This window comes from Ovis aries, chromosome 15 (assembly GCF_016772045.2).
Source record: "Ovis aries strain OAR_USU_Benz2616 breed Rambouillet chromosome 15, ARS-UI_Ramb_v3.0, whole genome shotgun sequence".
In the NCBI taxonomy this organism is placed as follows: Eukaryota; Metazoa; Chordata; class Mammalia; order Artiodactyla; family Bovidae; genus Ovis; species Ovis aries.
The window spans coordinates 45,525,456-45,551,144 of NC_056068.1; the positions used below are offsets into that span (position 1 = coordinate 45,525,456).

The 25,689-nt window shown below is 42.5% G+C and overlaps 2 protein-coding genes across 2 annotated transcripts; both read right to left on the bottom strand.

Annotated features, from left to right (window-relative positions):
• Positions 1 to 1,029: 1,029 nt before the first annotated feature.
• Positions 1,030 to 1,992, bottom strand: LOC101114050 (olfactory receptor 10A5). Its single transcript, XM_004016196.4, has one exon. The coding sequence runs from the start codon at positions 1,981 to 1,983 to the stop codon at positions 1,030 to 1,032; it is 954 nt and encodes a 317-aa protein (XP_004016245.2). The 5' UTR covers positions 1,984 to 1,992.
• A 14,097-nt stretch (positions 1,993 to 16,089) lies between these two features.
• On the bottom strand, positions 16,090 to 23,935 carry LOC132657820 (uncharacterized). The gene is made up of 2 exons (XM_060399384.1): positions 22,675 to 23,935; positions 16,090 to 18,545 (listed from the first exon to the last, which is right to left on the bottom strand). The coding sequence occupies exon 1, from the start codon at positions 23,877 to 23,879 to the stop codon at positions 23,064 to 23,066; it is 816 nt and encodes a 271-aa protein (XP_060255367.1). The 5' UTR covers positions 23,880 to 23,935; the 3' UTR covers positions 16,090 to 18,545; positions 22,675 to 23,063.
• Between the last annotated feature and the right edge of the window lie 1,754 nt (positions 23,936 to 25,689).

Genomic DNA, 25,689 nt, shown 5'->3' on the forward strand with positions numbered 1-25,689 from the left:
ACAGATGAGGAAAAAGGTATGGAGAGTTATTGACTTTGCTCTATTCACCCAAAATATAAATGGCAGAGTGGAATATGAACACAGGCAAGGCCCTTTTATGTTGTATAATATTTTGTTATTTCAGGAGTTCATAGTTTTCTTTCATGTTTTCAAATGTTGATGAAATGTTAAACTTCTGAATGCAGTAATTGTGTTTTATGGCCTTTTGTACTTTCACAGCAACTTACACAAAAGTTGAAAATTAAAAGGCACTAAAGTAAGCAAAGCATAACAGTTGTTAATAAGACATATAGGAACAGCTAGGATCCATTGCAAGCCTTGAAAGCAGCATCATGCCTGGAATTAAGTTTGTGAAAATTTGGAATTACTTCAACAAAGCTTAAAAACCTCAATATGGAACAAGAGTGAAAAGTGGAAACTCTGACCATTCTATCTCAGAAAAATAGCCTGAAAGGAGGTGATTAAGGATATTGGAGTTATGAAAGGATAGTTGTGGGGATTAGTGATCCACTTTTCTCTACCATGCTAAATACAAACAAATTTAAAGCCAAAACTGCCTCAGGTATGTGAAATGAAATGAAGAAATGGGACAAATAATGCATGGGGGATTTATGCCTTTATTTCTACTGATGGAGTCAGTCTTGCAGAACACGAAATAAAGTATCAAGAAGACTCTTATATCCCCAGGTTCACATTAGAAGAAATTTCACACTGTCCCCAGTGTATGTCACATTGGTGCACATTAGCAAAGCAAATACTTAGAATATATTGGTCGTAGAAGTTTCAAAATAGCATTTGTACCAGTAAGATAAGGAATGTTAAGTCCATATTGGGCAAACAGAGGAAAATGGCACATAATAATGATAGGTATAATATATCTCTGTGCTCCTTCCCTCCACTGGTCTTTTCAACAGGCATTTCAGCAGCTGGGTTTTGTTCCAGAAAAGACGAAAACAGAGGCAGAGAGGAATCCCAAACATGGAATTGATTGTTCCTCATTTAATAAACTTTAGTTCCACCTCAAAATGTCTACAGAAAGCAGTTTCTGACACCCATAGCCTTGCGGAAGGTCCGGCCAAGGGCATTCTTCACCTCATTATTTCTCAGGCTGTAGATAATGGGGTTCAACATGGGAGTTACAATAGTGTAGGACAATGATAGCACTTTTTTGCTCTCAGGAGAATTATTGGACTTTGGACGGAAGTAGGTGAGGCTTGAAGATACATAGAAGAGGGAGACAACAAGGAGGTGGGATGAGCAGGTAGAGAAGGCTTTATGCTTCCCCTTAGCCGATGGAATCTTCAGGATGGCAGCAGCGATTCGAGTGTAGGAGCATAGGATCAGCAAGCAGGGTATCATGACAACCAGAATGGTTCCAATGATGGCATAGATCTCAAACCGTGCTGTGTCTGCACAGACCAGCCTCAGCACAGGAGGGCTGTCACAGAAGAAGTGGTTCACTTTGTTGATGCCACAGAATGGAAAGCTGAAGAGCCACGTGGTCTGCACAGTAGCTACAGGAATGCCAGGAAACCAGGAGACAGCTGCCAGTTTGGCACGTGTCCTTGGGTTCATGATGACTGGGTAGTGCAAGGGACTGCAGATGGCTACATAGCGGTCATAGGCCATGGTGGCCAGGAGGAAGCATTCAGAAACCCCGAAGAAGAAGAAGAAATACATCTGAGTGGCACAGCCAAGAAAGGAGATGGTTGTGTCCTGGGCAATCAGGGTTCCCAGCATCTTGGGCACGATGACTAGGTTGAAGCCAACCTCTAAGAAGGACAAGTTCCTGAGGAAGAAGTACATGGGGCTGTGCAGCATGGGGTCAGCCAAGGTCACCAGAATGATGAGGCTGTTTCCCAGCAGAGTGACCAGGTAGATGAATAGAAATGTCAGGAAGAGTAATGACTGTATTTCAGTAGGAAAGGAAGAGAAACTCATGAGGATAAACTCACTTACTCTTGTCCAGTTTCCTTCAGCCATTGATAAATGAATGAAGGTGTGGTCATGGAGAGAGACTCTTGATTGGAAGAGTCAGATTCTGGATTTGTTTTCAGACTCTTAGTGTCAGGAAAAAAGCACAATCAGGATCTCAGTTGTAACAGAAAGTGCCTTGGGTTATCTAAGAATCAATATGAAGAAGACAGTATGGAGTCTGAGTTCTGAAATGGGCAATGTCTCATCCTTCCCCACTCTTACTCTTTATGATCCATTTTCTATTTTGTTACCATATTTACTAAAACAACTTGGATCATATCTATATACATTCATTTTCTGCTGCACATTTAATACCTTAGTAGTGGGGTTCAGTGAGACAGGTCCTGAGGCAATGGAGTGGAGTCAGGTGGAAAAACAGTAGAAATTTTCCATTTGTACCTATTATATATCCCCCCTTCTTTAAAGATTCCTGGTGTTTATATTCTCCATCTACTGCCAAAGTAGGATTTACCTTTATGTACACATTTAAGGACTACAAACATGAAAAGTATTCGAGAGGGTATAGAGTAGAAAAAGTCAATTGCTTTATCATGTTTTGTTTTGACATGACTCAAAGTAGTAGAAAATGTGGCAGTGAGATGCAAAGGAAGGCTATCTACAGACTGTAATAGTTTTAATGCACTTTCTCTCCTCCTTCAATATAAGAACTGTAGAGTACTTCTAGTCATGTAATGCTTATTCCTTCTTGTCTAATTAGATTATGAGGTAACAACCTTAGGATATTTCTCATTATTCCAGCAAAGCTATAATTGACAATCGATTGTCAGAATTCAGAATATCCACTGGCTTTCAACATTAAGATATGAGAGGAGTATTGTAGTACACCTAAGTAGATAAACAGTATGTCCCAGTAGAGTCCAGCTACGTCTCTTTCAAGAGTGGACAAACTGGAAAAAAGAAGCAGATACTCAGAAAAATTCTGTGAAAAATATGAGGAAGATTAGAGGGAATGTTCAAAAGATAATATTAATAAATAATTAACCTGGACTATATTAAATAAGAGAATCTTAAATTATATGAGAAAATTCAATATCTATTCCACTTCTATTGAAGTATTGGTGATGTGAAGCTTTCTTCCTCCATGAAGCTTAGCATCTAAAGGAGAATATATTTAAATGATCAATTATATTAAAATTACAGTGAAGGTCTTGACACAGCAAATATACAGTATCTTGGTGGGGGTAATGTATAAGGAAAAGGGATACTAGTAAAGTCTTTGATGGCTTTCTAAGAAATAAGGATGAAAATGAAGTTGGCTGAAGATGTGCAGAACACCAAGGGTGCACTGTATTGTGACAATATTATAAAAATAAAGAGTTAGGAAAAAGTAAAAATCACTGAGCTAACTTTTTAAACTGAAAGCATTCCTGAATACACAGAGACACAGGTTTGTATTATATACCAATATAATACTGTGTGAAATATACTAATATGCCTTGGTCTTTGTCATTTATTTTTAAGAAAAATCTTAGAATAGGGAAACTATCTTTTAAGCAGTCAGACAGGTAATAAATAAAAACAAAAAGGCAAGACCACATATCACAGTCAAAAGACCTTTCAGGCTCCTGTCTGTCCCTCTAGAACTTCCAGAAAAACATTCTTCTTCTAATCATTCACTGACTGTCCTAGGAAGAGGAACCCACTCTTCTAGCCTTTCTATACCCACAGAATTGACCTAAGGAAATAGTGTACTTGATGTGATCTATCTTGTTCCACTGAAGCAAGTCTTTCCTGAGTTAGAGGACAGTCAAGACTTCAGGAGATATATCTGTCAAAGCTCTGTCAAAGCTACAGTGACTGGAACTTTTCTGACCCAGAAAGTTTTACAGGACAGAATTGGAGAAAAGAACAAAACCCTGGGTAATCTCAATCTGCTTGTTGTCTTAGATGTCACTTATGACAAAGAAGGGGGAAACTGTGGCTCAGGAAGGGGGAAAACTGATAAGACTGTCCCAGTGTGGACAGAGGAATGGAATTAGGTGTTCCACCAAACCTTGCCTAGCTGAGCACCTGAACTTTGAGAGGGGCCTGGGTTGATTTGGCCCTTGATGAGATCCTTACCTGTGCCCAGTAGGGAGGTCTTCCTTGTTCAGCTCTACCTGATACCTATGCTTCATGCAGGCCCCTGAGTGTTTGACAAACTCTGGCTCTGCTGTCTGAAGAACCAGAAAATGTACCAGGGAGTCGTACTCCCTTTCCTGGATGAATCGTTAACGATTGGACCTGAAACCAGGTCACTGCAGCCTGTGTCTGGTGCTAGTGAGCAGACTAGATGGGTTGGCCCTGCACCCAGTCATGACAGATCTGTTCCCAGCTGTGCCTCTTTGGTCCTCAGGGCCACATGAAGGGCTGGCACCTGCATTTCCCCCAGGTGTTTCTGGGCTCAACTTCGCTCCTCTTCCTGCCCTTTCTCAAGGGTACCTGACCTTTCTTGATTCCACTACTCTTTGGGACCCTAAGGAATGTCAGATGCCAATAGGATGAAGTTCAAGAAAGGAAAACCATACTCGAGGAGTGTGATACTGTATAGAGAAAAGCACAAATGTTTTGGATTCTGAGTGACCTAAGTTTAATCCCAGCACTGGAAATCTCTGGTTGCTGACACCTTGCAATTTTATTAAACTCTCTGAGTTTCCATTTCCATATTGCTTAGACAAATATGCTTATTTTACAGGATTGGTATGAACAGGATGGGATATATTAACAAGGATGTTAATATATTCTATTATAGCATATATGGGCTTTCTTGGTGGCTCAGATGGTAAAGAATCTGCCTGCAATGCAGGGGACCTGGGTTCGACCCCTGGCTTGGGAAATCCCGCAGAGAAGGGAATGGCTACCCACTCCAGTATCCTTGCTTGGAGAATTCCAAAGACTGAGGATCCTGGCGAGTTGCAATCTGTGGGTTCACAACGAGTCAGACACAACTGAGAGACTAACATACACACACACCATATATATTACTGTATCTTGAATCTCAATAACCTTCCCAGTAATCAGTAATGTTCATTAACAAATATTGAGTAATTACTATATGCCAGGCATTGTTATAGACCCTCAAAGAGAGAATAAGCAAAACAAAGTCCCTGTGCTCTTAAAGCTTACATATGATTGAGGGAAGCTAGGGACTGAACAAATAAACATTCAAGCATTTAACACTAAGTAGTTGCTATGCAACTTCCCTGGTGGCTCAGAGGTTAAAGCATCTGCCTTCAACGTGGGAGACCTGGGTTCGATCCCTGGGTCAGGAAGATCCCCTGGAGAAGGAAATGGCAACCCACTCCAGTATTCTTGCCTGGAGAATCCCATGGATGGAGGAGCCTAGTAGGCTACAGTCCACGGGGTCATTAGTTCCTGGCTTTGGCTCAGAAGCCTCTTAATATCTATTTTTTGTAGATTAATCAGGCAATAAAACCTCACTGGAAAAGACAGTAGGTCCTATGCAACTTTTAAAATTTGGCCATGGAGATCTGTAACCTATAATATTCATCCACCCTGGCTATGTTTGTGTTGAACACTGGGGCTTGCTAAAAGAGCTTAAGAGTGCTTGGAATGAATGAATCTGGACTCCTAGCAAAGCAATTGAACAATAATATTGGACAAAAAAAAGAAGAAGAAAGGAAATGGAGGCCAGATAGAGCTTTTAGAAGCAAATCTGGAAAGAGGAAAAGGGGGCAGAGGAAAGTTAAATTATCTTTGAGGCCAAGCTGTGTGTCATGGGACGGGAAGTAGTCTTCCTGCAGGAAGAAGGTAGACTGCAGTGATTTCTTTCAACAATTGTCACACTGTTGCCTTCTGTTACTATCATAGAGAAGATGACCTGTATAATGAAATTCCTATTGCTCTGCATTCTTTTTAAACTGCATTTATATAATTATTGTGGCTTCCAAGGAGGCTCAGTGGTAAAGAATCCACCTGTCAAGCAGGAGACAAAGGTTTGACCTCAGATCCGGGAAGGTCCCATGGAAAAGGAAATGGCAATCCACTTCAGTATTCTTCCCTGGGAAATTCCACGAAGAGAGGAGCCTGGAGGGCTACAGTCCGTGGGGTCGCAAAGAATTAGACACTACTTAGCGACTAAACAACATACACAAAATCCAGGATGGAAGAAAAAGAAAACTGCTGAAAAGACTGAAACAGGCTTCCTCTCTTATAGGATCTTTTTATTTTTTTGCTAATAGAAGGCTGGTCATTGTTATCAGCCCTTACCCAGAGGGCTGATCAAGTGAATTGAGGCTATTGGCTTTTGAAAAGCCCAGGGAGCAGTACTGGAGAAGGAAATGGCAACCCATTTCAGTATTCTTGCCTAGAGAATCCTGTGGACAGAGGAGCCTGGCGGGCTGCTGTCCATAGGGTTGCACAGAGTTGGACGCGACTGAAGCAATTTAGCAGCAGCAACAGCAGATAGCAGTACAAGATAGAGCTAGTCACTTAGGCTTTAAGAGCCACAGAATTTTAAACACAGGAAAAGTTAAACTGTTTCTTATTATAGCACAATTTTTAATAGTAAAGCAATATAAAAATTATCTTAATTCTATCAATAGGCAATAGATTAAAAATTTTATATTTCCATTGAATACTGTTAATGCAAGTTCGTGTGCCTGATGCAAAATGAGGCCAAATAAATGGAAACGTTGGAATTTGGGGCAGAGAAAGTTTTATTGCAAGGCCATACAAGGAGATGGGAGGTTTATGCCCTAAAAAGCCCTGAACTCCCTGAAAGGTTTTGGCAAAGTACTTTTAAAAGCCAGGTAAGGGAGGGGTGTCACAGTGTCTTTGATCAACTTGTGCACAATTCTCTGAATGGCTGATGATAAGGTAACAAGGTAGTGTCACAGGGGTTAGCATTATTGGTCCTTAGGCTCCAGGAGGAGTCAGGTAGTTAACATCTTCCATTTGTTGAAGAGAGGGAAGTTTTTTCACATCTGCAAAACAACTCAGGAAATGTTGATCAAATACTATTATCTAGGTACTTCACGGAGGAGCTAAAGCAGGAGATATGGGGGAAGGCCTGTCCCTGGGAAAGCCCAGTGGGTCCTGTCTCCCTTACAATACTACGTAACTGTGAATATATTAATGTGGAATAAACTCCAAGATAAATTTTTTTAAAAAAAAAGCAAGATGAAAGAAACTATACACAGTATACAAGTTAAATATGTTTTATAGAGCTAAATACTATACATATACATATAAAGTGTGTAAACAGTAAATTTTTTGAAAGATATACAAAGAACTAATAGTAGTCATTGCCTTTGGGCCAGGAAAGTGGGGAAGAACAGAGATCAACCCTGAGAGGGAGATATTTTGATAATATTCTTTTGTTCTTAATTAATTTTATCATGCAAATTTATTAAATTTTTAATAAAAATAAGATACTTGAAACAAAATAATACTTTCATTCTGGTTCCTCCCCTATTAATTTATAACCATATAACCTAGAGAAAGATCTTAAAATTACTCCATGTCCTAATACCTGTTGTGAAAAGGAAAAGGGATTAAGTATAGAAAATATGCCAAGTCATATAAAGCAGGTTTGATCAAGACACTATTTGAGTTGAGCCTTGAAGGTTTCCATCAGGGAGAGAAAGGGGCTTTCCAGTTGAGTGTATGATGACAGCATTACTTTGATTACTTCTACCATCACTGTTTCTGCAACTACACTTAGTATTTGTCAGACTGACTTCTTTATTTTCCACTAATTCATTAAACTTTCCTTCATTAGGATCTTTGCATAGGTTAATTCATTTGTTTCTAATGTTTTTCCTACTAATTTTCACCTGGTTAACTCCTACTCAATTTTCTGAAATGACTTTCTGATTTTTGGTTGTTACTTCCTAAGAAAAGAGTTTCCTGCCTCCCTTATGTTAAAAGTCTCACTTAATCTTCTTCAGAGAATTATATGATTTTACTTAATAGCTATGGTAGCATTGCATAATTGTATATTTATTTATAAATTTTGTAAATCAGTTCTTATCCATGAGTGTAAAGGATGATTGGAAAGAAAGAATGAAGCCATGAGCACAGTGAGGAGGCCTATACAGTAATATTTCAGCAACAAAGTCTTGGCTAGGCAGGTCAGGAAGCAACAGTTAGAACTGGACATGGAACAACAGACTGGTTCCAAATAGGAAAAGGAGTGCATCAAGGCTGTATATTGTTACTCTGCTTATTTAACTTATATGCAAAGTACATCATGAGAAATGCTGGGCTGGTAGAAGCACAAGCTGGAATCAAGATTGCTGGGAGAAATATCAATAACCTCAGATATGCAGATGACACCACCCTTATGGCAGAAAATGATGAGGAACTCAAAAGTCTCTTGATGAAAATGAAAGAGGAGAGTGAAAAAGTTGGCTTAAAGCTTAACATTCAGAAAATGAAGATCATGGCATCCGGTCCCATCACTTCATGGGAAATAGATGGGAAAGAGTGGAAACAGTGTCAGACTTTATTTTTTGGGGCTCCAAGATCACTGCAGATGGTGATTGCAGCCATGAAATTAACAGACGCTTACTCCTTGGAAGAAAAGTTATGACCAACCTAGATAGCATATTCAAATGCAGAGACATTACTTTGCCAACCAAGGTCTGTCTAGTCAAGGCTATGGGTTTTCCAGTGGTCATGTATGGATGTGAGAGTTGGACTGTGAAGAAAGCTGAGCGCTGAAGAACTGATGCTTTTGAACTGTAGTGTTGGAGAAGACTCTTGAGGGTCCCTTGAACTGCAAGGAGATCCAACCAGTGCATTCTGAAGGAGATCAGCCCTGCGATTTCTTTGGAAGGACTATGCTAAAGCTGAAGCTCCAGTACTTTGGCCACCTCATGCAAAGAGTTGGCTCATTGGAAAAGACTTTGATGCTGGGAGGGACTAAGGGCAGGAGGAGAAGGGGATGACAGAGGATGAGATGGCTGGATGGCATCACTGACTCAATGGATGTGAGTCTGAGTGAACTCTGGGAGTTGGTGATGGACAGGGAGGCCTGTCGTGCTGCGATTCATGGGGTCACAAAGAGTTGGACACGACTGAACGACTGAACTGAACTGAGAGACTGGTTGAGTAGTTCCACTGTAGCACTTACCAACATGTAGAATTATTGCACAGTAAAGCACTATGCATAGGAACTCTTACAGGGCAGTATCTTGTTCATTTTTTTGTTGTACCTTCAGGACTCAGTGTGTAAATATTCACTGATTAAGAGAAAGGATATGGCAACAAAAAGGGGAATCAAAAAGAGGAATAAATAACCAGCTCTGGCAATGGGAATGTGAACTAACAGAGATGAATAAAAAGTGTCTCTAAGGAAGAATTTTCAGGAGTTGAAGACTTGTTGTATACTCCATAATAGCAGTTATCAAGTTGTGGCATTATATTAATGGCAGAGTAAAGTACATTGAGTGATGTTTTAATTTTATTTCTGTGATCCATTTACTGGATAAGCACCAACGGAACAACAGTGCATTTGTTCACCATTGTACTCTGAGAATTTGGTACACATGTTTCCTGATGGAATATAAACATAAATCAATGAAAAATTAAATTAAAAAGAAGGGTAAATAATAAGAAATTATTGTCTAGATATAATGACTGGAAAATGAGTTCGTGTTTTATTCTAAGTAACCATGAGTTCAGAATTTCATCTTGTAGGCATATCACACAGGGGTTGGAGTTGTCTTGTGAACTGTGATAACCCTTAGCTAACCAGTTCAGCATGTCTTTAACAAGCTCTGATCTTTGCTCCATGTTCTGTATGGTTTGGACATTTATGTTGAGTAGGGTGGTTGGGTGCTCAAGTGCATCTCTTTCTCTTTACATGGATCATAGTTGCATCATTCATGTTTGATTGTTGGTATTCATATGTATCGTTATGGGTTTCATTATGGGTAATGTAAGTTGTTTTAAACAACATGCTGTACATTGGAGTACAGCAGATGGTTTTCACTTTTGGGTGAGTTGTTTTTATCAGTGAATGCAAATAAACCCTCACAAGCTATTAAAACTGCTTACCAGTAAAGGCATTTCCATGTTCACATTTTTTACTGGGCAGTTTGGATAACAATTCTGGTGGGTTTGGGTGGGTAAAACTGGAGGGGACCTTTTGAGGAAAGCATATTTAAAGAACATTTTGGGGAGGAAATTAGTGGAAACTTCTCTGTTGTGTTTATTGGTACTATTATCAGGGAGAAGGAAGCATCTTCATAAAATTTATTTCACAAATTATAGTTTGAGAGCATTGTGCTAGATAGATACTTTGCTATATAAGCTGAAATGTCCTGGAGACACCTGGAAAGCATAGAAAACATTTGGCTGCTAGGTCACTCAACATTTATGAGTATTCCTGAGTGTCAGGCAAAGGAATATAAACGTGAGAGATTGTCCTAATACTCATCTATTAGATTTGCATGTAAAATACAATTAACAATATTTTCTTAAATGCTTTAGCAGCAATATATGCCCAAGATACGCGTGACAAAGGCTAGTGAACTTAGCTTTGTCTACGGGAATCAGAGAGGGTTTTTAGAAGGAAAACATTAGCATTGTATTCCAGAGAATACAACTAGAGCTGAATCTTGAAAGATAAGTTGAAATTAACTTAGTATAGGGAGGAAGCTATGAGATGGAGGAATTTTAGAAACAAAAAATTGTGTAAAGATACAAGGCTTAATCATAAATTCTGCCATTTATTGAACATTTATTCAGTGCGAGTTATATTTTTCACTCAGAAAATAAAAGTAATTTTATAAGAGCTTTTAATTCTCCCTGAGAAATCATTCATCACCAAATAGATCAGATAATTTCCATTTAAGTTGATTTCAATATTGTTTTTTTGTTATGTTTAATTATCTTTGCTCATTATCCCTCTACTAGGAACTATTTTAATCTCTGTGTTAAACGTTGTTTTTTAAAATTTAATTATTTTATATGACTCTTTTCAAGTTATACCTTTGTATTTTAGAGAAGTAATATGCAATATTTTTAAACTTCTTGATATTTTGGATTCATACTGAGATTGAAACTTTTAGTCTGATACTTAAATAGTTGTGACAATGGAATAAGTTACTTGCTTTTTTTGAAACAAGTATCCTATTTTAAAAATTGTGATGAAACCAGAGAGGAATAACTGATACTGTATTTTAAAATGTGTAACTCATATTTGCCTATCAATAAATGTTAGCTATTTAATTCACCCTGCTTCTTGGGAGGAGATAGCATTTATTAGATTTCTCATGTTACAATTATAGCAAACATCCTTGAGAATTCTATACAACACATCCTCCACTTTGAATCGAAAGAGATACTATAGAAAGATCAAATTCCCAGAATGGGAGTAATTGGCTCATGTAATTTAAATTCTATTGTATATCAAAATACATTAAATCTGGTTGTGCATATGTTATATTATTATATTGCATCCCATTTACAGATTATTAAATATAAGGATAGATATTTAAAGCTGTTCAGTAGCAGGCACTGGATTTGAATACAGGTTTTTTAGATTCTAAATTGTTGAAGAGAATGAAAAAAGACTATGCTTAGAAAAACTAGAAATGCATGATATACGGAGAAAGAAAATCGACCAGTGTGACAACTGTTGATATGCACTCAACTGTTGGAGTATGGAAAGATGGAGACTGGAAAGATAAGCTTGAGCTGGGTTACACATAGGCCTGCATGACATGCTAAGAACATACTTTCATTCTGCAGATGAGGGTGAATTGTAAGGATTTAGGACATCATTTTGATGGATCATTACATGCATATTTAGAAAGAACTCTGGAGATGGTGAGGATGAATGAGAGTGGAGCCTATATAGAAGTCTTTATAGTATGACTGGATTCCCAGGTGGCACTACTGGTAAAGAACCCACCTCCCAGTGCAGGAGACACAAGAGATGTGGGTTTGATCCTGGGTTAGGAAGATTCCCTGGAGGAGAGAATTCCACTATTCTCGCCTGAAAAATCCTGTGGACAGAGGAGCCTGGTAAGATACAGTCCATAGGGCTGCACAGAGTCAGACACGACTAAAGCAACTTAGCACACACACTTAGTATGACCAAAGGCTGGGAGACCAGTTAGGAGGCCAATTATTACTAGTAATAATTCTCATGGGAGATATAAGCCAATACTCAAGTTTCATTGCCACAAGAGTGATATATTGAAATCTTGACAATGGTGGAATCTCTAAGAAATAGTACACAAGAAAAATAGAAGAGGACCAACTACTGAACTCCCAGGACATGTACAGTTTAAATGAACTTGGTAAATAGTACAAAGAATCTCCACTTAGACATGTAGGGAGATAGCAAAGGAATCCATGATTATGTAAGGCAAGATGATAAAAAGTTTCAAGAGCAAAATTCCTTTTACCCAAGCATCAAAGAAAATCTGAGGAGCATTTGATTTCCATAAGAATCTCTTGAGACCAAGAGCTGGGACCAAGTCTGGGATTACTGGGTTCTGTTGGAACTCCTCCCACCCTCTGTCCAGACCTCAGTTTGCAGAATCATAGTCACTGAGAGCTCAAAGGGACCCTGGAGACCCATGAGTAAAAGCTTGGAATCTCTGCTAAAAGGAAGTTAATTCTCTCTCCCTATCCTCAGCTCTATAGGCTGAGCTCTGTTCTCACTAGCTTCTATCTTCAGTCTCTTCCACCCCTGGGGCTGCAGACTAACCAGCCAATTAATGAGCAGTCACAGGCTGTGACCTCATTAAAAAGTTGTTAATGAGACATACTGCTGTTCAGGGAGCACAGCTGAGGGAGGCTCCCAGGGGCCTCTCTGGGGGCCTGAAGGGAGAGCTTTGATGAAGAGAGAGGATCAGATCTGGGGATAGGGTAATGAACTCAGGCCGCACAGTCACACTTAATGAAATCCTGCTGTGAGCAGGCCAACTCTGAAGCTCAAGCCCCTGATAGCCTGCAGGCTTACAGGACTGGGTGGGATCCAGAGGAGCAGTGATTTCCCTCTTATCAGTCAGGTCTGCTTAATGCTTCCTCTGCTGACCCATTTTGAGGGAGGGCTTCAAAATCTGAGATTAAGAAGTAATTTTGTGTTGCCCTGAGTTTATGGCTCATTGACAATTGTATCTGTCTCACAGGCTTTGTTTCTTTGCCACTTATTCTCCACAACCAGGGCAGTCTTTCCAAACACATAGCTGATTGTTACTTCGTGCTCAAAATTTTTTAGGGAGATGGTTCACAGAGTGAGATTCACAGTCCTAGCAAAGAAAACTTGAATATTTGGTCCCTGTCTATCTCCCCACCCCAATCTTCTCTAGACTTCTCTCCCATCTTATCATTTTCATTGTTATTACCGCTGTTATCACCATCATCTTTGTCAGGATTATACCAGCATACTTAACATTTCCATAGCACTTTTTAGTCTTCAACAGTGTTTTATACGTATTAATTCATTTAAATCTCACAGCAACGTAAGGCAATAGGTGCCGTGATTATCTACATTTTTTTAGATCAAATTGCCAGCATCCATTGGCTCATAGAAAAAGCAAGAAAATTACATGAAACGTTTACTTTTGCCTCATTGATTATGCTAAAGCCTTTGACTATGTGGATCACAAAAAACTGTGGGAAAATCTTAAGGAGATAGGAATACCAGACCACCTTACCTGCTTCCTGAGAAACCTGTATACAGGTCAAGAAGCAACAGTTAGAACCAGACATGGAACAACAGACTAGTTAAAAATTGGGGAAGGAGTACATCAAGGCTGTGTATTGTTACACTGCTTATTTAACTTACACACAGAGTACCTCATGTGAAATGCCATGTTGGATGAGGCACAAGCTGGAATCATGAATGCTAGGAGAAATATCAACAACCTCAGATATGCAGATGACACACCACCCTTATGGTGGAAAGTGAAGAGGAACTAAAGAGCCTCTTGAAGGTGAAAGAGGAAAGTGAAAAAGCTGGCTTAAAACTCAACATTCAAGAAACTAAGATCATGGCATCTGGTTCCATCACTTCATGGCAAATAGATGGGGAAACAATGGAAACAGTGAGAGACTTTATTTTCTTGGGTTCCAAAATCACTGCAGATGGTGACTGCATCCATGAAATTAAGATACTTGCTTCCTGGAAGAAAAGTTATGACCAACCTAGACAGCATATTAAAAAGCAGAGACGTTACTTTGCCCAGAAAGATCCATCTAGCCAGAGCTTTTTCCAGTAGTCATGTATGGATGTGAGAGTTGGACTATAAAGAAATCTGAGACCCAAAGAATTGATGCTTTCGAAATGTGGTGTTGGAGAAGACTCTTGAGAGTCCCTTGGACTGCAATGAGATCCAACCTGTCAATCTTAAAGGAAATCAGTCCTGAATATTCATTGGACTATTCATTGGATGCTAAAGCTCCAATACTTTGGCCACCTAATGCGATGAGCCGACTCATTAGAAAAGACACTGATGCTGGGAAAGATTGAAGGCAGGAAAAGAAGGGGACAACAGAGAATGAGATGGTCAGATGGCATCACAGACTTGATGGACATCAGCAAGCTCCAGGAGCTGGTGATGGACAGGGAAGCCTGGCATGCTGCCATCCATGGGGTCACAAAGGGTTGGACACAAAAGCGACTGAACAGCAACAGTAGATAACGTGGAGTCAAGATATGCTGTGTAACTTGTCCAGTATCTTACAGCTACTCAGGAAGAGAGGCAGGATTACAATCCAGGCATTTAGGCCTCTGAGTTTATGCTTTTACACACTAGGAATACTTGCTTCTGTTACCTTTTACACTTACTACTCATTTGTCTTGGAATGCCTATCTCACATACAATTTTAAACCTTGACTCCTTCTCACACTTCTTACATTGGTACTACTTCTAATCATTACGCATGTGTTATTATCTATTGTCCTAATGTTTATATGTCAGCCTGCTCCCCTTTGGACTGAAAGTTCTTGCACTTGGATTGAGCTGGGCTCAGTAATCATTACTGGGAAAATGTTAGTTGCTAAGTCGTGTCCTTTTTGACCCCATGGACTGTAGCCTGCCAGGCTCCTCTTGAAATTCTCCAGGCAAGAGTACTGGAGTGGGTTGTCATTTCCTTCTCCAGGGGACTTTCCCAACCCAAGGATGGAACCCGGGTCTCCTGTACTACAGGCAAATTCTTTACCATCTGGGTCACCAAGGAAGCCAAACATTACTGTGGTCTTAAGTGAATCTTTGAGTATTTATGATATTATTTTAAACACATACTATATTGTATTCTCTCTGAGAAATTATAAACTAAATTCTTGACCTCTCTCCCACAGCCATGTCCCTATAGCCATCCGCATATGCTCTTTCTCCTTACTTTCCCATTTCAATAAAAAGTATCTCTATCAATATGATTCATTATGTAAGAAATTTGAGTATAGATGTTGGCACCTTCCCAATACTAAATCATTATCAGCTCTGATCTACTGCCATTTCATACTAGTCTCTTTCCTTACATTCTTGCCACCTACAATAAATTCTTCACCCAAGAGACATAGTTATCTTTTTAAAATAATTGCCTCTTGCTTAATATGCTTCAATGGTGGTCCATGTAATTTAGATTAACATTTAAGCTCTATAACATGATCAAAAAGAAGTTCTGAATGGTCTGACCTTTTCTTGCTTGTATAGGTAATTTTTACTTCTCTTGTCCTTATTCAGAAGCAGATTTTTTTTTTTTTTTTCCTTCTGGTTTTGGTGTCAGGGTAACACTGACCTTACATAATAAGTTGGGATATGTTCCCTCCTCATATATTTTGGAAGAGGCTGAGGAGGATTGCTATTGATTCTTTTTTAAATGTTTGGTAGAATTGACCAGTGAAGCTGTCTGGTCCTGAACTTTTGTTTTTTGAGATTTTTCATTAATGATTCAAGCTCCTAGCTAGAAACTGGTCTGTTCAGATTTTCTGTAACTTCATTACTCAATCTTGGAAAATTGTATGTTTCTGGAAATTTTTCTATTTCTTCTAGGTTGTCCAATTTGTTGACATGTGATTATTTGTAGTAATCCCTTATGAGCTTTTATATTTCTGTAATATCAGTTGCAATGTGTTATGCCCAAGGTCCCAATCCCCGGAACTGAGAGAACAAGACATCCATAGCAATGCAAACGCAAAAAGGGAATTTATTTCTAGCTCGAGCCAGGACCCAAGTTTCATCCAATGCAATGGAGTGGAACAAGGGCCCCGAGCCCAGAATTACAGCAGTGTTTATAGGGTTAAAGCAAAGACAGGGAGTTGACAGGGGCGGATTGGTTGCAAGGGTTCCTTAGCATTTGCTAACTGGCTAGATTTTCGCGAGCACGGGCTATCTCGGGGGGAGGTTTTCGTCCTTGTCCTGATAAGCTTGAACCAGGCTACAGGGAGTATACTGATTGGTCGAGTCCTGGCGCCTGCAGAGGATGATCTCAGCTCCTCCTTGGCAATAACTCAGCCCCTCTGTAAAGGAGTCTTAGGCCTACCTTGGCCCCCTGAAGCCTGTCATGGCACCTGTTTGGTCCTAACATTCCCCCCTGTGTTTTGATCCTTGAGAGGAATCTTCTTCTCCATTCTGAGACACTGCCTGATATTGTTGCCTCAGTACCATTACCTGAACAGTACTGATTTGTTCTCTTACAAAGGTTATCAATTTATTTAAAATACATGGGCCAAAAGTTAGAATGAGTAGGAGTATAATGAGCGGTCCGAGTAGGGTAGAAATTAGTGTTGTTAGCCAAGGAGACTGATGGAACCAAGACTCGAACCACCCCTGCTGGGCTTCTTGCTCTCTCTTCTGCTGTGCTAATCTTTTTCTTACTTTTGCCATAGACTTTCTCTCCACCCCAGTGTGGTCTGCATAAAAGCAACATTCTTCTCCCAAAGTCACACATAATCCGCCTTGGTATAGGGAGATCAAGTCTAGGCCCCTTCTGTTTTGTTAAACTACTTCTGACAGTGAAGTTAGGGATTATTCAAGGTGGCTGATTGACTGTTCTATATGGGTAATGTCTTTATCTATTGCCGCTCGTAGGGAAGTGAATCCCTGATTTTGCATAGTCAGGGATGTTATTCTTGTCCCTGCCCCGGCAATCCCGAGACCGAACATGTTCACTAGTGTGATGGTTGTGACAGGCTCTCTCTTAACTGTTTTTCCCCAACTGATCTATAGTCTCCTTGGCCCAATAGTCATACATAGCTTCTTCAGGGTGATATAAGATTTTGGGCATCACAGTCACTAATACACAAAACTCTCTATTTGGACTAAAGACCGGTGCATATAGACACGGAGTCAGCCCGGTATGTGAGCAGACCCACCATCCCCCTGCCTCAGGCACAATCCATTTTATTTGGTCCAGTTCTGTGAGATTGACTGTTCGGGCGCACAGGGGAGTCTTTTCAAGTGGAACTTTACCTAAGCAAAGTCCTCTTCCCCAAACTTCTTTCATGGTGAGAACGACCCTATGTTTTCTCCAGTGACATTGAGGTGGATCTGAGCTGGTGGACAGACTGTAAGAAACATCTAAGCCTATTGCTTCATAAAAGGGAGGGTAAAGAGTGTAGCAGAGCCAACAAGATTGAGTTGCTCTGGGGTTAGAATCGTTTAAGGCTTTAAAGGCTGCTTTAGCTAGATCCCATAACGGGTCCGACGTTTCAAGGTTGGAGGTGGAGGACAAGGGGTCGAGAGCCTCTGCTATATTAGGCTGGCCTCCTGGTCAAGAAACGGAGGGCGTAGGGCTCAGAATTGTAGTCCTCTGAGTTGGATCTGCCTTAAACACCCTTTGTGGGCCTGGATTTTCAATCTGATTGGGGCCTACACTTTGGGTTTGGATAGGTTCTATGATCTGACTCACAATCAAGATTCCCCCAGGGTTTACACTGAACCCATCAGCCTGTAGCTGGAATCCCCAAGATAATCCAGACACCCAAGACTTTTCCTGCATAGCCAACTTCTGGTTGAAAGTTAATTTTACCTGAGCAATCTCATCTTTAGGTATCTCATCTTCCTGATTATAGAATTCATAGAATTCCTCTCTTGACGCAGGCTGAGTGAAGGAGAAGTTGACTAAATCTCGGTTGCTAATTTTCCATCTCCCTACCCCAGCATTTGAAGTCACACAGCTCCATGACCTACAGAAATAATGTTGTATACTCCCACAAGTTTCCTCGTCACTTTTATGACCAGGACATGCCCAAAAACCTCTAAATCGGACCAAAAGCCCTGACCAAGGGGTGTCCACTAAGTCCTTAAAGTCAAAATATAAGTCAGGCCACCAGGTGGTGTTCGGAGGATGTATCTCGGTGGTCGTATTGAGTACCTCTCGAGTCAGCCCATTTTGAAGTCTCCAGGTAATCTTGACAGGTTGATGTGGGTCAGTGCTGGCAGTTTCGGGGTCGAGGAGGACCGCCATCATCAGGAGAGTCAGAGTGATCCGTCTGAGATCTGCTGTCGGACGAGCTTCAATTTTAAGGGATTGGAGGGATGCAGAGTTGACTTCCATTCTCTTTGAGCCCTCTCTTGTTCCTCTGGAGTGGCCTGCCGCATGTGGTTGCAATGTACCCAGGGTCCAATTCCGTCTACCTTGAGGGCAGTAGGGGTGGTAAGAAGAAAACATAAGGGCCCCTCCATCTTGGTTCTAAGGTCCTTGACTGGTGTCTTTTAACCCAGACCCAATCTCCCGGGCCTATATTATGAGACGGGATTGTTCCTTCATTTTGGCCCTCATGAATTTCCTGTACCAATGACCAGATATGTTTATGCACCTTACTCAAAGCTAGCATCTCCTGTTGGAAAGCACGTAGCGAGAGAGGTGGTTTGGTCTTTTCCTCAAATGCTGGACAAACGGGGGGCGGACTTCCATATACAATTTCAAAGGGAGTCAAACCCAGTTTATAGGGGGTGTTTTGTGCCCGAAAAAGCGCGAAGGGAAGGAGGGTCACCCAGTCCCCGTCAGTCTCTATTGCCAGTTTTGTTAAAGTTTCTTTTAGGGTCCGATTCATTCTTTCTACCTGTCCTGAGCTCTGGGGACTGTATTCGCAATGTAACTTCCATTTGGTCCCCAGGGCTGAGGCCAGTCCCTGAACAATTTTACCCACAAATGCAGGTCCATTATCAGAGCCGACAGATGCCGGCAGCCCAAACCTAGGTATAATCTCTTCTAGGAGCTTCTTAGCTACTACTATCACTGTCTCTTTCTTAGTAGGGTAAGCTTCTACCCACCCAGAAAACGTATCAACCAAAACTAACAGGTAACGGTACCCATACTTGCCTGGCCTTACCTCAGTGAAATCTATCTCCCAATGATGTCCTGGCCTTTCCCCCCGATATCTTACACCTGTGTGCTGTCCTTTTCCCAGTCTCATCATCTGGCAGGCCTTGCAGGTGAGGACTATATCCTGGATAGTTTTCTTCTGTTGGGGAAACCGCAGCTGTGCTGTTTGTAGGAGTGTCAAAGTCTTTTTCTCTCCCAAATGGGTAGTTTGATGTAAATGGGTACAGAGATGCCTGCCCAGATCAGCAGGAAGCAACAAGTTGTCATCTTGGTCCCGATACCATCCGTTTTTGCCAGCAGGACGGGTGGTATTATCTTGCACCCAGCTCAAATCAGAGGGGGAGTATACGGGGCTTGGGGGAAGTGTTCCCATCCCACAGTCAGTATATGGGCTTCGTGGTCTCCAGCCGCTGCCTCACGGGCTGCTGCATTGGCAGCACGGTTGCCTCGGGCCCTGACACCCTCTCCTTTCTGGTGTCCCGGGACATGCACTATGGATACTGCCCAGGGCAAGTGGACCGCTGCCAAGAGTCTGCGTATCTCAGGCACGTTTTTAATCTCTTTTCCCTCTGCCGTCGAGAGCCCCCGCTCTTTATATATGGGGCCTTGAATGTGCACAGTGCCGAATGCATATCGGCTCTCAGTGTAAATAGTGACTCTTTTTCCTTTTGCCCTCTTTAGTGCTTGTATCATAGCTATCAGTTCTGCTTTTTGGGCTGATGTTCCAGGGGGCAAAGCCTCAGCCCAGATGATCCTTCCAGTGTCATCTACTATGGCTGCCCCCGCTTTTCTCTGTCCATCCTTTATATAACTGCTCCCGTCTGTGAACCATACCAGCTCACTGTTTTCTAATGGCAAGTCGCTGAGGTCTTTTCGTATGGCGGTTACCTCAGCTAACACTTCAGTACAGTCATGGAGGGGCCCGTCCTCCTCCGGGATGGGTAGCAAAGTGGCAGGGTTCAGAAAACAAGGTGTTTGAAAGTGTATCCGGGGAGCATCCAGCAGCAGGGCCTGGTAATGGGTTAAGCCAGCATTAGAAATCCACTTACCAGGTGGCTGTTTGAGGATTCCCTCTATGGCATGAGGAGTGTAGACCAGGAGACGCTGTCCATAAGTCAGCTTGTCAGCATCATGGACAAGGAGAGCAGTGGCCGCGATGATACGGAGACCGGGTGGCCATCCCGCAGCTACTGGGTCCAGTTGTTTAGAGAGATATGCCACAGGCCGTCTCCACGGTCCCCATTGCTGCGTCAGGACTCCCTTCCCTACTCCCTGCTTTTCATCCACAGTTGAAACGGCTTAGCTGGGTCCAGAAGAGCAAGGGCTGGGGCTTCCAGTAACGCCTGTCAAAGTTCCTGAAATGCCTGCCTCATTGGCTCAGTCCAAGTCCAGTCTCTATTTTCTCTGCTTCCTTCATATAGAGGTCGGGCCTTTTCAGCAAACCCCATAATCCATAGCCTGCAGTACCCAACCGTCCCTAGAAACTCCCTCACCTGCCGGGGAGTTGAAGGCTCAGGGATCTGTAGAATAGTCTCTTTCATAGCCTGAGTCAACCATCTTTGTCCCTGTTTTATTTTATATCCCAAATAAATGACTTCCTGTCTAGCAGTTTGGGCCTTCTTCGCACTTGCCCGGTACCCCAATGTCCCCAAAGTCTGGAGGAGATCGCCTGTGGCCTTCAGGCATACCCCCCTAGTCGTAGTGGCCAGCATTAGGTCATCTACATACTGCAACAGAACGACTTCGGGGTGGCTGGTTCGATACTCACAGAGATCTTTGCCCAGAGCCTCATTGAACAACGTCGGCGAGTTTTTGAACCCCTGTGGGAGGCGAGTCCAGGTCAGCTGCCCCACAGTTTGGCCGTCCTCGTCAGCCCATTCAAATGCGAAGATTTCCTGGCTCTGGGGTGCCAAAGGCAAGCTGAAAAAGGCATCTTTCAAGTCTAAAATTGTATACCAGACATAGTCTGGTGGCAAGCTGCTCAGGAGGGTGTATGGGATAGGGACAGTGGGATGAATGTCACTCACCCATTTGTTGACTTCACGAAGATCTTGGACTGGTCTAAAGTCTGCTCCCCCGGGCTTTTTCACAGGCAACAGGGGAGTATTCCATAGGGACTGGCACTTTTTGAGAATTCCTGCTTTTAGGAGGCGCTGGATGTGTGGCATGATTCCTTGCCGGGCCTCCTGGCTCATGGGATACTGTTTCACCCTCACAGGAACAGCATTTGCTTTTAATTCAACAACAATGGGAGGTCTTTGTTTAGCCAGTCTTACTCCTGCTATCTCTGCCCAGGCCAGAGGGTATTTCTGAATCCACTGTTGCATAGCAGGATCCACCGCTGCAGGGGGATTTGGTGAATATAGTCTATATTCATCTCTCAGTGCCAGGGATAGAACATGAATTGGTTGTCCAAGCCTGTCTGTGACTGATATCCCCCCAGAGTCAAAGTGAATTTGTGCATTGACTTTGGCCAATAGGTCTCTTCCTAATAAAGGGGCCGGACATTCCGGGATCACCAGAAATGAGTGGGACACCCGTTGGGCTCCCAAGTCCACTTTCCGTTTAGTAGTCCAGTAATATCTCTTTGTCCTGATGGCTCCCTGGACCAAGCTAGTCTTTTTGGACATTCGCCCAAAGTTTTGGTTGAGAACTGAGTATTGGGCTCCCGTATCCACCATGAAGCCGACCGGTTTCCCCTCCACATTAATAGCTACCCAGGACTCGGGGAGAGGTGCCGGGCCCTGACCCCCCTAATCACTATCTTCCCCGGCATATAAGACGTGGGTCCCCAAGGAAGATTCTTCCTGTCTTACAGTCTTTTTCTTCAGATCTCTCTTGGGGCACTCATTTTTCCAGTGTTCCTGCTCTTTGCAGTAAGCGCATTGGTCTCTCTTTAGGGCAGGTCTAGCTGGTTTTTCCTTTCCTCCCGACTGGGTGTCTTTAGTTCTTGGGGCTTCAGCCCCCTTTCTTGTCCTGAGAAAAAGGATCTGAGCTAGCTCTTTCTGATTTCTCCGGTTTTCTTTGGCCCTATATTCCCTTTCCTCCCGTCTAATCCGTTCCTCATATTCTCTTTCTTCCCGTCTAATCCGTTCCTCTCTCTCCTCAGGGGTCTCTCTGTTATTAAACACTTTCTCAGCTACCCTTACCAGATCCTGTATTGACAATTCCCCCAGCCCTTCTATCTTCTGTAACTTTCTCCTGATATCTGGAGCTGCCTGGTTCACAAAAGGTAACAGAACTGCTGCGCGTGACTCATCAGCCTGGGAGTCCATGGGCGTATACTGCCTAAAGGCTTCATTAACCTCTCTAAGAAGGCTGCCGGGCTCTCCTTTGGCTCCTGTCTGATATTCACCTTAGATAAATTTGTCGGTTTTCTGGCTGCTGCCCGGAGGCTGGCCATTAGAGTCTGACAAAAGACGCGAAGACGCTCCCTACCGTCCGCATGCTCAAAGTCCCAGTTCAGCTGCATGGAAGGGAACCCTTCTTCCACTAGATGGGGCTGCATGGTCGGCCTCCCATCCGCTCCGGGAACGTGTTTCCACGCTTCCGACAGAATTCGCTCCCGTTCCTCTGTGGTGAAAAGCACCTGTAACAGCTGCTGACAATCATCCCAAGTAGGATTGTGAGTAAACAGGATAGTGTCTAAAAGATCAATAAGGCCTTGGGGCTTTTCAGAAAAAGAGGGGTTTTGAGCTTTCCAGTTACATAGGTCACTGGTCGAGAACGGCCAATACTGATAGTTCTGTTCTCTGTCAGGATTTTCCCGCCCGACCCGGACAGGAAGCGCTCGAACGGTAGACGAAGGGGCCTCTTGGCTCCCGTAGTCAGACGAGTCCCCGCCCCCTCGGGTCCTTCCGCGAGTTCCCTGGGCTGGCCCCCTCTTCCTGCTGCGGAGCCGAGGGTTCTGAGTTCCCTCTTTGTTCTCCGGACGACACCTGAGGTACCTGCGGGAGCAAGGGTGGCGGGATATACGGGGGAGGCGAGATTTCAGTGTCTAAATCAATCAGACTAGGGTGTAGGGAAGATTCTTGGAGTATCGGTTTCTTCCGGCTCTCCCGTGCCTCCCGGTTTTCTTCCTTAGAGCTCTCCATGACCAGGACCTGTGGAACAGAAGCACTGGGGGGGTTGTGAATAAAGTGTTTCAGCCAGACGGGAGGGTCTTCTACTAGATTTTCCCAGACCAGAATGTAAGGAGCTTGGTCCGGATGGCCCCGAGGGTCAGGAGCCATTATCTTTTCTTTAACAGCCTGGATGACCGGCAGCCCAAAAGTTCCCTCCGGCGGCCAGCCGACCTGAAATGTCAGCCACTCAGATGAGCATAGGGTTTTTAGCTTGCTCTTCTTTACTAGCAGGGATAGATTCCGAGCCTTGGACTTAAAATCGGAAGAATGGTCAGTCATTACAGATAGCGGTGTAGAATAACTTTGACCCATGGTGGCAACATCCACAATAAATGCACAAACAGCAAGCACGGCGCTGGCACACAGAGACAAGCGGCAGACAGAAGACGAACAAATATCGGCGGAAAATACTGAACTAGGTTTATCCCGGGTTACTGTTGTCCTGTTCCCCAAAGTTACCTTACCGAAGGGCGACCACTGCCCACCAGACTCAGGATCAGGAGAAACGTTTTCCCCCATTCCTTTACAGAACGGCTCACAGAACCAGCTGCCTTCCAGCTCGAATGCTGGGCCCCGGACTTAAGCTGGCCGGGTGACTCTCTCGCCCCCTGACCTGATGCCGGCGTCCTAATATACTTCCTCCTAGTGAGGCTTCCCTTATGCCTGGAAAGTGTTGTTCTTCTCAGTCAGGGGATCCTGGAGGAGCCCCCAAATGTTATGCCTGAGGTCCCAATCCCCAGAACTGAGAGAACAAGACATACACAGCAATGCAAACGCAAAAAGGGAATTTATTTCTAGCTCGAGCCAGGACCCAAGTTTCACTCAATGCAATGGAGTGGAACAAGGGCCCCGAGCCCTGAATTACAGGAGTATTCATAGGGTTAAAACAAAGACAGGGAGTTGACAGGGGCGGATTGGTTGCAAGGGTTCCTTAGCATCTGCTAATTGGCTAGATTTTCACGTGCACGGGCTATCTCGGGGGAGGTTTTCGTCCTTGTCCTGATAAGCTTGAACCAGGCTACAGGGAGTATACTGATTGGTCGAGTCCTGGCTCCTGCAGTGTATGATCTCAGCTCCTCCTTGGCAATAACTCAGCCCCTCTGTAAAGGAGACTTAGGCCTACCTTGGCCCCCTGAAGCCTGTCATGGGGCCTGTTTGGCCCTAACACAATGTTTCCTCTTTCATTTCTGATTTTATTTGAGTCTCTTTTTTCCCTTTGGTTCTTTAAAGATTTACTTAGAGTAAATCTTTACTTTAAAGATTTACTACTTTCGAGAAGACAGCTCATAGTTTTTTTTTTAAAATCTTTTCTATTGTCTTTTTGTCTCTATTTCATTTATTTCTACTCAGATCTTTGTTATTTTCTTACTTCTACTAACTCTGTGCTTCATTTATTTTTATTTTTCTGGTTTCTTGAGATTTAAAGTTAGGTTATTTATCTCAAATAAATAACTTAGGTCAATAAGAAGTCTTTCTCTTTTTTTTTTATTATCACTATTTATTGCTATGGACTTCCCACTTAGAGCTCCTTTTGCTGCATTTCATAAGTTTTTTTATGTTGTATTTCCATTTCCATTTGTATCAAGGTGTTTTTTTTCCCTTTATATTTCTTTTTTGACCCATTCAGTAGGATGATGTTTGTTTATTTTTTTTATTTTATTTTATTTTTTTTTTAGTTTTTTATTTTTTAAATTTTAATATCTTTAATTCTTACATGCATTCCCAAACATGAACCCCCCTCCCACCTCCCTCCCCATAACATCTTTCTGGGTCATCCCCATGCACCAGCCCCAAGCATGCTGTATCCTGCGTCAGACATAGGCTGGCGATTCAATTCACATGATAGTATACATGTTAGAATGGCATTCTCCCAAATCATCCCACCCTCTCCCTCTCCCTCTGAGTCCAAAAGTCCGTTATACACATCTGTGTCTCTTTCCCTGTCTTGCATACAGGGTCGTCATTGCCATCTTCCTAAATTCCATATATATGTGTTAGTATACTGTATTGGTGTTTTTCTTTCTGGCTTACTTCACTCTGTATAATCGGCTCCAGTTTCATCCATCTCATCAGAACTGATTCAAATGAATTCTTTTTAACGGCTGAGTAATACTCCATTGTGTATATGTACCACAGCTTTCTTATCCATTCATCTGCTGATGGACATCTAGGTTGTTTCCATGTCCTGGCTATTATAAACAGTGCTGTGATGAACATTGGGGTACATGTGTCTCTTTCAATTCTGGTTTCCTCGGTGTGTATGCCCAGAAGTGGGATTGCTGGGTCATAAGGGAGTTCTATTTGCAATTTTTTAAGGAATCTCCACACT